General features: G+C 37.7%; 1 protein-coding gene across 17 annotated transcripts in view; it reads right to left on the bottom strand.

The window, feature by feature from the left end:
- The window catches only part of LOC137204361 (E3 ubiquitin-protein ligase parkin), a 1,432,750-nt gene that overhangs the window by 771,613 nt on the left and 647,004 nt on the right, over positions 1–14,133 (bottom strand). For all 17 annotated transcript variants that reach the window (XR_010933571.1, XR_010933572.1, XR_010933575.1 and 14 more), the window contains one exon: positions 10,143–10,226. Coding sequence is in view for 12 of the 17 variants with exons in the window: in XM_067701593.1 (XP_067557694.1) it covers positions 10,143–10,226 (84 nt within the window). In the remaining 5 variants the exon portion in view is untranslated. The remainder of the gene's footprint in view (positions 1–10,142; positions 10,227–14,133) is intronic.

Genomic DNA, 14,133 nt, shown 5'->3' with positions numbered 1-14,133 from the left:
TATTTTTTTTTTCAGCATATATCTGAAAAACTAAATTTTATCATGGCCCTTGATAACTTTTTGAGAGCTAGCTTGACCTGAATAAGAGGGATGATGGTTTCTTGATGACTCTGCCATCAAGGCATGATGAAGTGTGGGTCTCCAAGAGCCATCAGTCACCTGCTTGAAGGATCAAGAGGGTGATTTCCTGGTTGAGAAGCAGGCCTCATTCTCTTGGCCCATTACTCCCACATCTTCCTTCTATTCTCACTCCATTAGCCTCTTGTGCATCTGCACGGAGGCTATCGCAGGCTGACCTCTAGCCCCCAATCCCTGATATTTCCATTTAGGTCTAATCTACCATCCCAGTGGAAACATTCAGTGATGTTTACAGTAGTATATAATCTTTCTTTGCTCCAGTTCTCAGAATTTCCTTTGTAAATCTACTGAAATTATCTTATTACATCTATTGCTATCTTCTCTGGTAGATCCATATACCTTCTCCCCTAATCTAAAACCTAACAGTCTCGAAGTGCACCTTTTTCTGGTTAATCGTGATAAATTCGTTTGTTGTGTCTTTGTTGTCTGGGGCCCTTGTCTAAAGCCACAACAAAACTTCAACACAGCCCCTCACTGACATATCTGGCTTTGGAATCATTCCATGGAAAGATGAGAAATTAAGGAGTAACTTTTGAAGCCTCTGGGGATGATAAAAGTTGATCATATCCAAACAGCACTGTGGTAATATGCATGATTTTCTTCTGTATACGAAATAAGATATAAATTATAGCACAGAGAATCACAGATCATCAAGTGAAAAAACAACTTACAATTCACAAACAACAGAATTTTCCTGGAATTGAGGAGGCAAGAATTATTTTCAATATTTAAAATATACATTATGGAAACCAACCATTTGCTTGAAAAATGGCATCATAAACTAAACCAAGGTTATGTCTGTGGGACTACGGTGTGGATATTGGTTATCTCATGTGCATAGGTATTCTGCTATATATACATGCACGGATTTCTGGTACCTGGTTTCCTTTCTTTGGTGATTAGTTTTTTTCATGTAACAGTACAAGAGTCTTTAACAATACCATTTGAAGATGACTGTTGATTTAATTTTCCACTAAGTTATAAAAGAGCTCAGATAAAAATGGGGTTATGTCACAGAAAAAGAGAAATTGAATGGAATTGAGTCTAGACTTCAGAGTTGCACAAATACCTATGGGTTCTTAAAAACTACCTCAATTTCTTTAGTACTCTTAAAAACTGACACATTTTTTTTCATAGCAGACTAATTTATTTATAAACAAAATTTTAAAATTTTTATTTAAATTTGCAAAATTTCTGCCAATTCCATAATAAAATATGTATCTTTCAATTTTGCCTTATTTTTTTTTAAATGACACTTTTTGTTTTCAAGTCCTCAAAACTTGATTTAGAAATGAACTGTCCTTGAGTCTGAATACTTGATCAGATTTTGAAAAATGCTATAAGAAGTTTCTAGTTTGTCACCCGAATTGCATGTCAGAAAACAAAGAACATTTTGTCCTGCTTAGATACCATTCAATCATAATCTGAGTTTGACTGCAAAACTTTCAGAATTCAATTTTATTTAGAATTTAGAAAATATGACTGTAGGACAGTGTAAGGACAGGGAGACCATTTCTCTTTGACCAGAGCAGGGCAGAATGAGAGAGGAGTCAATGTGTTCTTTCCTTTTACTTCTGTTTCCATTCTCCACCCTCCACGTTTAAGCACCCAGCAGCCCTTTGGGTTCAATGGCTCCCCTGGAACCACAAGGGTTGGGATTGTTTAAATACATATTTGGAGATGTCTGTGCCACGTTGCTTATTGCATTATGCAGATGAGTTTGGGCAACATAAGAATACGGAGCTCCTTTTACATTGTGCAAAAAAAGGCTTTCATTTGTGACTACCTCAGGGACACTTGCAACCTCAGATCTTTTCTTAAAAACGAAACAAAGCCAACCTTCCATTATTATTAGATATTGCAAAAAATAAGAACATATAGTTTATACCAGGAAACCATCCTGAGAAATCCTGAGACTCATTTTGTGAGATCCTACTCAAGCCTAAAACAACAACAAAAAGAAACAAAAAGAAACACAGAGCCCTTCAAGGATAGTAATTTGATTAAACTAAAACATTAATAAGAAACTTTTCAGACATAAAATATGCAAATGACCTATAAATAAAAAAATTTACAGTATTAGGTGACACTTATTTACTATTCATTTTGTTCTGGTCAACATCTTCCCAGAAGATGAAATCAAAGAGAGAGACTATGAATATTAATTAACTTGCATTCAAACTAATGTTCCAGTGGACATACACTGAGCCTAACAGGGAAAATGCAAGAAATAAATTGCATGTTGAGTAAGATGAAAACTCTCCATTTGCTGCACTGAGTTTAATAATTATGTCATTTATTATAATTCAGGGGATAGTTTTTAGTATCAAGCTTCACTTGAAATGCGTCTTTGAGCTATTTTAACAGATTTATCTCAACTGTTTCTGATAAGAAAGAAACGTTCTATGTAAAAGAGCTTAACTCTGGTCAAAATCAAGCAATCTAAAAAAGAAAGTTTTCTATTGTTTTACACAGAATTTCAGTAAATATTACTCCTCAGAAACATAAAATATAATGCATGCTATAGGCTAAGTAGTGAAATCAACATCCCTTAATAAGCATAAAAATCATGACCTTGGTTATTTATTACTTTGAGGTTTGCTACGATCTGAATGTTTGTGTTTTCCCCAAATTCATATGTTGAAACCCGTTTCCCACTGTGATGGTATTTGGAGTTGGGGCCTTTAGAAGGTGATTAGGTCATGAGAGCAGAGCCCTTATTAAAAGAGACCCCTGAGAGCTCCCTCACCCTGTCCACCACTTGAGGACACAATGAGCAGACGGCCCTCTAAGTCTCAGGAAGTGGGCTCTCAACAGACGCTGAATCTGTTGGTGCCTTGGACTTCCATCCTCCACAGCTGTGAGAAATAAGTATTTGTTGTTTATAAGCCACCCAATTTGTGGTATTTTTGGTATAGCAGACTGAACAGACTAAGACAAGATATAATTGATTTCTTTTTCATCCCAGGGACTATCCCTTATCCTAAACCCCACTGTCAGACGTGAGGGAAAAATCAACAATCTCACAGTTGGCTAAGAAACCCTTAATTACCATAAAAGCACCACTAGGCCAAATGTCTTCACAGGAGAGTGTTTGATGGACAGGGAATACTCACTTTTAAAAGTTATGATTCAGAACTCAGGAATAATTCCTAGAGAGTAAGGCTTCTGGGTATGCGTTAGCCTACATGTGTGCAAGTAAGAAAAATATACATCCCCCAATGCACAAACACAAATATCTTCATTGTTTAAGGTATCATAGGCAAAATATAAAATGAAGATTTACACAGAAAACTTAAAGTCTATATCACATCCAATGTTGAATTAATTTCACTAATGGAAAAAAAATCCTAATTGATTCTGTCCCTCTTAATCTCAAGCACACACCCTTGGAATTGACTAGAATTGTTTTTATAATAAGGTAAGGTGCCTTTCAGAACTAATGTGATGCTCCTTCTGAGATAACAGTGACTAGTGTAGAACTGAATTTGTTTCAGATTTCTCTGTCTAAAGTGTAGGTAGGGTCAAGTTTATATCTGTAGTCTTAAAAACCAAGGTGAAAGTTTACTGCTATTTAAAATGATCTAGTTAGATGAACTTTAAGTACCTAAACATGAATTAAGAATACATTATAGACCCTGCTCTTTTGAACTTTAAATATATGGATATTTTATTCAAGTGATAGAAATTAAACATTTTTATAATAATATAATACATAGTGTATAACATAGTGTCAAAATTTAAAATACTCTACAAATTTAAATATGATAAACTACTTAAAGTGCCTATCTTCTCATCTTCTTAAGAAACAAACACCGCACACAATGCTTTAGAAAATAGAAGTCATGGTTTACATCTGGCTGCACTGTAAAAATACAATCCAGAAAAATGGTTTTAAGATAAGAGCAAAGAAGAAGGAATTAAACGACTCATATTGAGCAATTCTGCCCACCCACTGGTATAGTTATTCAGAAGTGTGCATACCTTCATGTCCTTTATTTAACCATTTATTTATGTTCATTAGATATGGGAAAAAAATAGTTCACTATGACAATTTTTTCCTCCTTTCTTAAACAGTATCTTTAAATAATGTTATCCTCTCTTCTTTTATAAAAGTAGCATTTATGGTTCTAAATACTCCCTTTAAATACTAATTTAGCTGCATCCCAAAAGATTTGATATGTGTTATATTTTCATTATTGTTTGATCCCGTATTTCCATTTGGATTTTTTTTAATTGACTAAGTTAACTGAATTTCCATGTTTAAGAGGTTTTTATGGTTATGTTTCCGTTAGTGATATTTAAATGACTTAAAACACGATCAATCGTTGAAATGTTCCATATGTGCTCAAAAAAGGGGTGCCCCTCATGGTTGGGTGTAGCACTCAGGATGCCACCCTGCTCAGTGGTTGTGTTAGTAGGCTACGGCTTCCTGAGTTTGCACTACTGGAGCCCTCAACTCCTCAGAGAGTTAGCTCACTATCTTCCCTCATGGTTACAGCTTCATCTGTACAATTTGTTAATTCTGACAATTTGTCCTTAATGTATTTTATATCCATGTTATTGAGATCATACAAGTTTTAAACTACTATATCTTCCTGGGTTATTGAACCTTTCATCGAAATCTACATTTTTTTTTTTTTTTTTTTTCGGTACGCGGGTCTCTCACTGTTGTGGCTTCTCCCATTATGGAGCACAGGCTCAGCGGCCATGGCTCATGGGCCTAGCCGCTCCGCGGCATGTGGGATCTTCCCGGACTGGGGCACGAACCCGTGTCCCCTGCATCAGCAGGCCGACTCTCAACCACTGCGCCACCAGGCAAGCCCTCGAAATCTATTTTTAATAATGTTTCTTAACTTTTAATAATGTTTTTTTTCCCTAAATCTATTTTATATGCAATTAAAATAGTTTCAACAGCCGTGTTCGGTGACTATTTGTGTGGTACATCATTTTCCATTCTTCCACTTTCAATATTTTTGTTCTCATATGTTTTAGGTATACCTTTTGTAACCTCCATAAAGCTGGATTTTCTTCTATTAATCCAGTCTAATAATCTGTCTTCTAAACTTTAGTTAGTCCATTTACATTTAATTTCATTAACTGTTATATTTGGTTTTATTTCTACCTTTTTTTTTTTTTTGGTGTGTGCTACTTATTTGTCCCATTTTCCTCTAATTCACTCTCTCTCTTTTTTCCTTCCTTCCTTCCTTCCTTCCCTCTTTCCCTCCCTCCCTACCTCCCTCCTTCCTTCCCTCCTTCCTTCCCTCCTTCCTTCCTTCCTTCCCTCCTCCCTTCCTTCCTTCCTTCCTTCCTTCCTTCCTCCCTCCCTCCCTCGCTCCCTTCTTTCTTTCTAACTTGACACCTGTATTGTATTTCAATCCCCTAGATGGTAATTCTATACAATTTAAATGCATTTTTAACTTGAGTTTCATGTTAAAAATGACTGGTATAACTAGATCACTGGGGTAGGAATTGCTTCCCAGTGGGTTATACGGGGCAGCTTCTGAGGAGGCCCCCAGGTCATGGTTCAGATGAAGTCATCTGAACTTGGAGGTGATGAACCTGGCATGGGACCCATGACCTTGCAGGGTGTGGTTGTGAGCCCCTCCTGGGAGAAGAGGACTCTGTGACAACGCCCTGAGGGGCATCTACCATGCTGTGCACTGGACAACTTTGCACTCCTGCCCTTCCCGGGACTTGAGGCCCCCAACCCCATGTGGTCCCCCAGCAGGGGCATGGTGAGGAAGCCTGGGCACTGGAGAGCAAGGACTTGAACCTGGCCAAGGCACATGAGACCCAGCCCTGAGCCTATAAACTCATGGTGTTCAGAAAGGCCTTTGAGGAGAAGCAGCCTATTTACCACCAGACAATTCACAAGGGAGAAGAACCCCAAACGTATCGGGAGTGTGAGGGGTCCTCAGAATTACACACCAGAGGAAAGCCTTCAAGTTCACTAACACACCTCGGCAGCCAGCTGAGGAGTGCACAGGGGTGAGGAACTCTGGCTGAGAGGCCAACACAGAGCTGCCTGATCTTATGGCTTTTCAGGATGAGCTTGAGGTTTGAATTTTTATGTGAAATCTCCTAATTGTATAAAATGTTGGCATTGTTATTTTATAGCTTTACTGGGGTATCATTAACATCAAATAAACTGCACATGGATAAATAGCCTACGTTTTGACATACATATACATCCATGAAGCCAACACCACAATTAAGATACTGAACAATTTCTCATCCCCAAAGATTCCTCGGGCCCTTTTTAGTGCCATCCTCATGCTCTGCTTGCCTCTACCCAGTCCCTAGGCAACTACTGATCTATTTTCTGTCACTGTAGATTGTTTGTGTTTTCTAGAATTTCACATAACTGGAATCACGCAGCATCTCCTTTTTTTGTTTTTGTCTCACTAGCATAATTATTTTGCGGACCATCCGGGTTGTGTCAACAGTGACTTCCTTTTTATCACTGAGCAGTAAACCACTGTATGGCTCTTCCAGTTTGTCTACACACTCACCTGTTGTTGGACATGTGGGTTATTTCCAGTGTGCAGTTACAAACAAAGCTGCTATGAACATTCATGTACCAAAAACAAGTTTAATTTTAGTCACTGTCTTTCCTTTCTGGTGAAAAGTACAAAGATCCTAGAATGCTTTAACTTTATGTTTGATGCTTACATGCAATATTGTCCAGAAACTTTATTTATCTTTACATATATTTCCATTCATCAAATATTATCATACTGATTGTTACATTTTGTTTAGGTTTCTCTACATTGTTTCCAATCATTCCTTCTCGCATTTCAGGCTTTCCTTCTGGGATCATTTTCTTTCTTTCTGAAATAATTTAACTTAAAAATATTTGAAAGGTTTAGATGGAAGTTAATTCCCTGAGTTTCTGTTTACCTGAAAATATCTTTTTGGTTGTTGATCTTGTCTTTTAAAAGTTTTTCTTAAATACAATCTTAGTTTAGCATTTATTTTCTTTCAATATTTTGAAGACACTGTTCCTGTGTCGTCTGCCTTCTGACGTTGCTGTTGGTTTAACAACTATTGATTGTTTCTCCTGTGTAGTAACCAGTCTTCTTCATTCTCTGATGCTTTTAGAATCTTCCTGTTCTGCAATTTCAGTGATCGATTTAGGTGGGGCTTTCATTTTATTCCTACTCCTTGGGATTCTTTTTTTTTGTGTGTGTGTGGTATGCGGGCCTCTCACTATCGTGGCCTCTCCTGTTGCAGAGCACAGGCTCTGGACGCGCAGGCTCAGCGGCCATGGCTCACGGGCCCAGCTGCTCCGCGGCATGTGGGATCCTCCTGGACCGGGGTACGAACCCGTGTCCCCTGCATCAGCAGGCGGACTCTCAACCACTGCGCCACCAGGGAAGCCCTCCTTGGGATTCTTGAGTCTTAAAAATTGTGGAAAGCTCTGCTTCATTATCTTTTAAAATATTACCTTTCCACTATTCTCTCTATTATTTTCTTCTGGAAATCTAATTTTACCCACCATATTGTTTAACTTCTCTTTTATATTTTAAATCTGTTATATTTTCTGCCTGCATTTTGAGTAATTTTATCAGGGCAAATTTCAGATCTAAGTTAGAATTGCTGTTTCACCTACTTACCTGCTCTTTAGCCCATCTAGTCAATTTTGTGTCAATTATAGTTTTTAATTCTAGAATTTCTCGTGTTATTGTGTGCATGTAAGTACATGTGGGCGTGCATGTTTGTGTGTGTGTATTTAATCTTTTAATCTGACTGGATATTTCTGATAGTCTTTTGTTTTTTAATCATATGTGCGCTTTCATTTTTTAAACGCATTAAGCATACTTATAGTCTTTCCCAGGCAACTTTAATCTCTGTGTTCTTTCCAGGTTTGAACTCTGCTCGCTCTCATTCATGATGGCATGCTTCCATCTGTGATTTTCTGATTGTTAGGTCATGCTCTGTGAAACTTTATCTGAGGGAATTATTTTAGGACTCATTTGAGAGCACAGGTCTCCTTGGGAGGATGTGGGTTAGTCTCAGCCCAGTTCCTGGCACTGCCAGCTCATGGCCACCCTAAACAACATTCTAGACTCAGGACCTTATATAAGTGCACACAGAAAGAGTAAAATTTAGCCCCAAACTCAGGTAAATATGGGTCTGTGCTTACAAATTCTTAGGAGTAACATTTCTACCTAGAGTGAAAACAAAATAGGCAACTATCCCCAGCACCTTCCTCTCTCCACTTGATCCCAGGAGGAAATCATGTTTTCCAGGAGGTTCTTCATGTAGAATTCTATGGTTTCACTTTCCACCTTGACGAGGCCCTAAACTCACCAGCAGTCTCCAGTGTTTGCCTGGTCTGAGGCTGTAGCACCCGGAGGTGAGTGGCTTTAGCTTACACAGTTTCCTTTCTGGAGTCTAGCCTTCTCTTACTTTTGGGCATATGACCTTTTCCTTACTATGTTGTCAGCTCAGCTGTTCTTTAAAAATATGTGTTTGGAATTCAATTCACTACTTTTATATAGTGTGCACTGCAAGGATTTTTTAGGGTGTCGGTTCACCATGCTGTCCGAAATAAAGCTTCAGTATAAACTGATTTAGACGAAGCTCTGTATACTGATAAATAGGCGAGGTGAATATTCAACAAGCAAAGGTCGTGATTCTCAGCCCTAGCAACACAGTAGCCCTGTGACCAATTTGCAGCTAAATCCTTAAAGATGCAAGATTGTCTATCCTGCTATGCTGAATCCTCCCAATTAATATGAAGGTACACAGAGGCAGTCAGCCTGTCAATGACTGAAGTAGATTTTCAAAGGAGCTCACATTGCTGTAAAGATGATATGGAGATCATAATGTGACATGCACCAGAGGATTTAAATTATTATTAAATGTAATTATATCTACATGGCATGTATACTATAATATATGCATACTACATCCACATATATACACGCAAATACAATTATACTTAAGAAATCTGTCCTACAAAGTATGTATACTTTAATTTCATCCCAATAGCAAACTTGTAAGACTGTATTGTGCCTCGATATCGGCGAGTGACGCACAACTCATTATTTTTCTTCAGGATTTGCATTAATAAAGAGCTGTTCAGTGTCCCTAGTCCCATTTGATGGAGAGTGATCATCACTGCTGCTCACTGCTGTCTCTGTAGCCTTGCAATCATCCAGCAGATTGGAGAGAGAAGACACATCTAATGATCCTAGCTCAAACACTCTACCTGTTGCTGTTGACAGACTTTGTTCCTTAGAGAAGATATTAACTGTCAGCTGGCTGTGACAGTTTGTGAACTAACTTGACATTTGTGCTGGCGCCGTAAGAGTATTTACAGCTCAGAAAATATATATAATCAGATTATGATGGACCCAAGGATTTGCAAAGTAAAAAGTATAATACACAAGTTATAAACATGACCATAATGATAAAATTATTTAAAAAATAACTTCAGTGCTTAGGCTCTCGTTCCAGAAATACCTTCTCTATATGAAACACATGGTGTATGTTTGCAAAGACAAAATGGATTGCAGAGAACAGAGGATGGGGATTCCATTTACAGCTGGTCATTCATTCTAAATTTTCTAACAGCCCACTATGTCAGAAAACTGCTAAGAAAGGTAGAAAGAGCAATTTTGAATGATATGGAATGTAAATGTAAAATATCACAGCATTAGGAAAAAGATGAACATTATAGCTTTGTTATTTTCTTTTGTCAGACTCTGAACAGGATCTTCTTTATATTCCATGAACATCACCTTGTGAGGAATTTAAATTGTCATGTTTCAACATAATCACCCAAAGTGGTTAAGTCTCTAGGAAAGTGACACTGGAAGGCAATGATACAGGCAGAATTTTTCGTGAATATTATGAACACTTTTGAATCTTATAACACTTTTTGTAAATATAAAAGTGGATGGGAAGAATCAATTAGTGTTTTGTCTCTAATCTCATTTCCTAGTAAACACTGGAGATGCCATAATGAAAGAACAGATTTGACCAGTACTTACTGCTCTAGTCCCAGGACAGTTTGGAGACTGGCATTCACCACTCATCTGGTTTGGGATTAAGACATCTTCCCAGCGAGAAGGACCCTTTGAGAAAAAAACAGCATATACTTGGTGCACAAATTGTAATTCAAATGTATTCCCTAATACATTTTCTAAAATCTATTTATGCTATAAAACGATAATGAAAGTAATATGTAATGCAAAGATTTTCAAAGTAAGATACATAGACCCTGGGGGTTCTCAGGACCCTTTTGGGGGATCTGGTAAGTCAAAACCATTTTCATCAATGTACTAAGATGATATTTGGCATATTGCTCCAAACATGTATCACATGTACATGTAGTAGTTTCCCCACTGCAGTTATATTTAATTGTTTAAAAATTTAAATAATTTTCTTAAGTTCATTGCAATTTCAGTTGATAACTTTTAAATGAAAACACACATGCAAGTCTCACTCAAAAGGACTATCTGGGGGCAGCAGTGCAGCACGGGGAGGCACACCTGGAGGACCGCTGGGCGCAGTCCGCAGGCTGAGCAGAGGCACCTGTATCTCCTCTCCCTCCTGAGGCCCCGTGAGAATTACAGTTAATAACTAGCAACATGTAAAGCCATAATACTAAGAAAAACAGAAGGCAGAAACTTGGTTGAGAAGAGAGTTCCACACTTTTCTGGAAATCTGCAGTAGGCTGCAGCAGAGGACGGGGCCTCTGTGCCGTGCAGGCCCACAAGGAGCCCAAAGGCTCGAGAAAAAGGAGGCAGGAGAGAAAGCAGAGTGAGACCTGGAGCAGCAAACAGGGAGAAAGTTACAATTTAATAAGCAGAAGATCCTAAAAATCTTCTAGATAGAAAGGTCAGATCCCCAGCTTAGAAACATAGAATGCAATGAAACTTTCTGTGCATATCACAGATATGAATTTTTCATGCGTTAATTTTTCAGGGCCCAAAAAGCAACAAAAACACTTATGTAACAATTCCTATAATTGTCACATAAGTACTACTTTATCTGACAAACCCTTGTGTTGTACAAGGAAATTACAGAAAATTCATTCACAATTTTCTTCTTGATCTCAGACCATAACAAAACATACAGGTAATAAAACTGAATAGAACTCCGTTGGATATGAGAATTCAACATAATAAAATATATGTGCTCATTTATCCATACTACTCAAACTATTAGTATTGAATGCTATTGCTATAACCATCCTGAAAATAGAAACAAATTTCCCAGTTAATTTCTACCATTAGAAAGCAGTTTTAACTTTGCTCCTTTCTAGTTTTAGAAAATATAAAATGTTAATTGGTTATTCATTGCATACATTGTTTTAACAGTTGCATGGGTAAGGCATTTATAATTAACGGGCTTTATATAGGAGTAAGAAAGGTGTCAAGACCACAAGATTAACAAGGACTGCAAATCACATGGCAGCCCAAGGGAGCTATGGATTAGAATGCATCAAGGGAAGAATACAAAAAAAAATGTATTTCATCTCTCAAAGGTATAGAATTGGAGAAAGACATCAGAAAAAAAAAAATGTCAGAACAGTGTGAAATACATGTCTTAATAAAGAATCGTGTGGCTGCTTTTTAGAAAACTTTCTCCTTCTTGTCCAGTAGTAGTTACAACCAAGAAAAATACATAAATTATTTGAGCATCTATATCAGGAGTCAGCAAACAATGGCCTTGTTGGCCAAATCCAGCCTAGGGTTTGCCTTTGTATGGCCACAACCTAAGAATGGTTTTACATTTTTAAATGGTTGAAAAGCATAAAAAGAAGAGCCTTTTGTGGCACACGAAAAGTAAATGACATTCACATTTCCATGTCCACAATGAAATTTATTGGACACGGCCATGGTTGTTCATTTATGTATTGTCTATGCTGCTTCTGCACAGCAAGGGCAAAACTGAGCTGTGGCTCAATAAGCCTAAAATATTTACTATCCAGTCCTTTATGGAAAAAGCTTGCCAATCCTTGACAGTAAATAAAATGTTCCAGGTTCATATTGAAAATACTCAAAAATACTGTAGCAGCATTTTGGCTACCATATAATCTTATTCATTTGTACAAGCAGCTGCATTCTGGGTCTCAAGTGAGAAATTACTTCAGTTAAAACCTTAGTACTGTTGACCTGTGAAATCTGAGAAGGCATTGATAGAATCCAGTGATTCAAGTAGCTTGAATCAGTAAGAGAGTGGAAAATTACAGCATTGGGGATTTGTCTTGATTAATGCTACCACCAGCTGAAAATCGTGAAGCAGAATATTATTTAAATACATTTATATGATGCATGTAAATCATAAGTTCAGAAAAATGACTCAGTGGCATAATAAACAGTGATAAAAATCTATAAAATATGAGTCTTAAAATAATATTTATTCTTAAGAATTCCAGAACAAATCCACAAGTCATTTTGGCTCTGTCTTGTCACGTCCAATCAAGTGGAAAACTGAAGTACTTAACTAATTCTTATCCGAATATCACTCTGACAAGCTTCAGACAGGCAGTTTAAGCAAAGGTGTGTTTTTTTCCTGAATTATCTAAATCGATTCTATAATCTGTTCTTCATAGGTGGGCACATACACTGCTCCCTAAACAAATTATGCGTTATGTTTTACAAAATGCTTCTACAAAGTATTGGCACTTACAGGTTTTGAAAAGGGTAATTTTAATAGTATTTTTACTACACTTTTACCAATTATCTCAGGTTATCATCAACTGTGTTGCATTTAAAATAGCCTCTTGGGGCTTTCCTGGTGGCACAGTGGTTGAGAGTCCGCCTGCCGATGCAGGGGACACAGGTTCGTGCCCCAGTCCGAGAGGATCCCACGTGCTGCAGAGCGGCTGGGCCCGTGGGCCATGGCTGCTGGGCCTGCGCGTCCGGAGCCTGTGCTCTGCAGTGGGAGAGGCCACAGCAGTGAGAGGCCCCCGTACCGCAAAAAAAAAAAAAAAAAAAAGCCTCTTGAATGATTCCACAAACATCTAAGTCGAATAATTAAATTTAAGGGACTAAAATTATTTTGAAAATTATACTACTGACATGATACAAGGACAGCAAAACTGTCTTTAAGACAGCTACACTCAGAGGCTTCCATCCACCCTCCTAACTTTTCCTCTCTGTCTGCAATAAAATGATACAGAGAAGGAGAGTCAAAGTTCACCAACCTGTTGAGTCCCAGTTCCACCAATTATTAGCTATATGCTCTTGAGCAAGTTTCATGTTGCCTTTCTAAACTTAGGGTTCCTCATCTGAAAAGTGAGGAATTAAATAGCTCCTTCACAGGGATTTCATGAAGATTAAGTGAAATAACACCTGTAAGACTGCACAGTGCCTGGCACATGTTGACTTATTTAAAAATGGCAACTGTTGAAAGCAGGATTTCTTATTTCTCAAAATAGAACTCCCCAAGTATGATTATGTTTAATGTTGTAGATAGATAAGCAATAAGATGCCAGTTTCAAGGGACCAGACTTAACCCAGTGGGTTTTTCATTTCTTCCTTTTTCTCAGTTTCCAGATTACCCAACCATTCCCCAGGGGTCAATCACTTTCCAGAGCATGCTGCTATAACTCTCTCAAAGCATGACTGATATTTCCATCAGTCATACAGTAACCTTGTTCTGCATCTCCCTCCATTTGATTTTAAGATCTGTGCTTCTAATAAAGCTAAGCATGGTGCTATGATTATAGCAGAGGCTCAATAATGCAATCATTTAATAGTAAGCAGGGAAAATAATAGGGAAAAGTCCTTTGAATCAATACATATCTACCAACCAAACGATACATATCTACTAAACAGCTCTTAAACTCTGTATTCTTAGAGTTTACAAAAGAGAGAAGAATCCTTTTTCTTTAGGTTTTATGGACTAGCCACAAAGACTGAGGTTGTAAATTAACTGAGCACACCCATTCAAATGAATAAAATTAAAAAGGAATACTCATACCAAGTATCGGTCAGATATAAAACAAATGAATACACATATACTGCTGGT

The sequence above is a fragment of the Pseudorca crassidens genome, chromosome 13 (genome assembly GCF_039906515.1).
Source record: "Pseudorca crassidens isolate mPseCra1 chromosome 13, mPseCra1.hap1, whole genome shotgun sequence".
Classification (NCBI taxonomy): domain Eukaryota; kingdom Metazoa; phylum Chordata; class Mammalia; order Artiodactyla; family Delphinidae; genus Pseudorca; species Pseudorca crassidens.
This window is presented reverse-complemented; position numbering and strand designations above follow the sequence as displayed.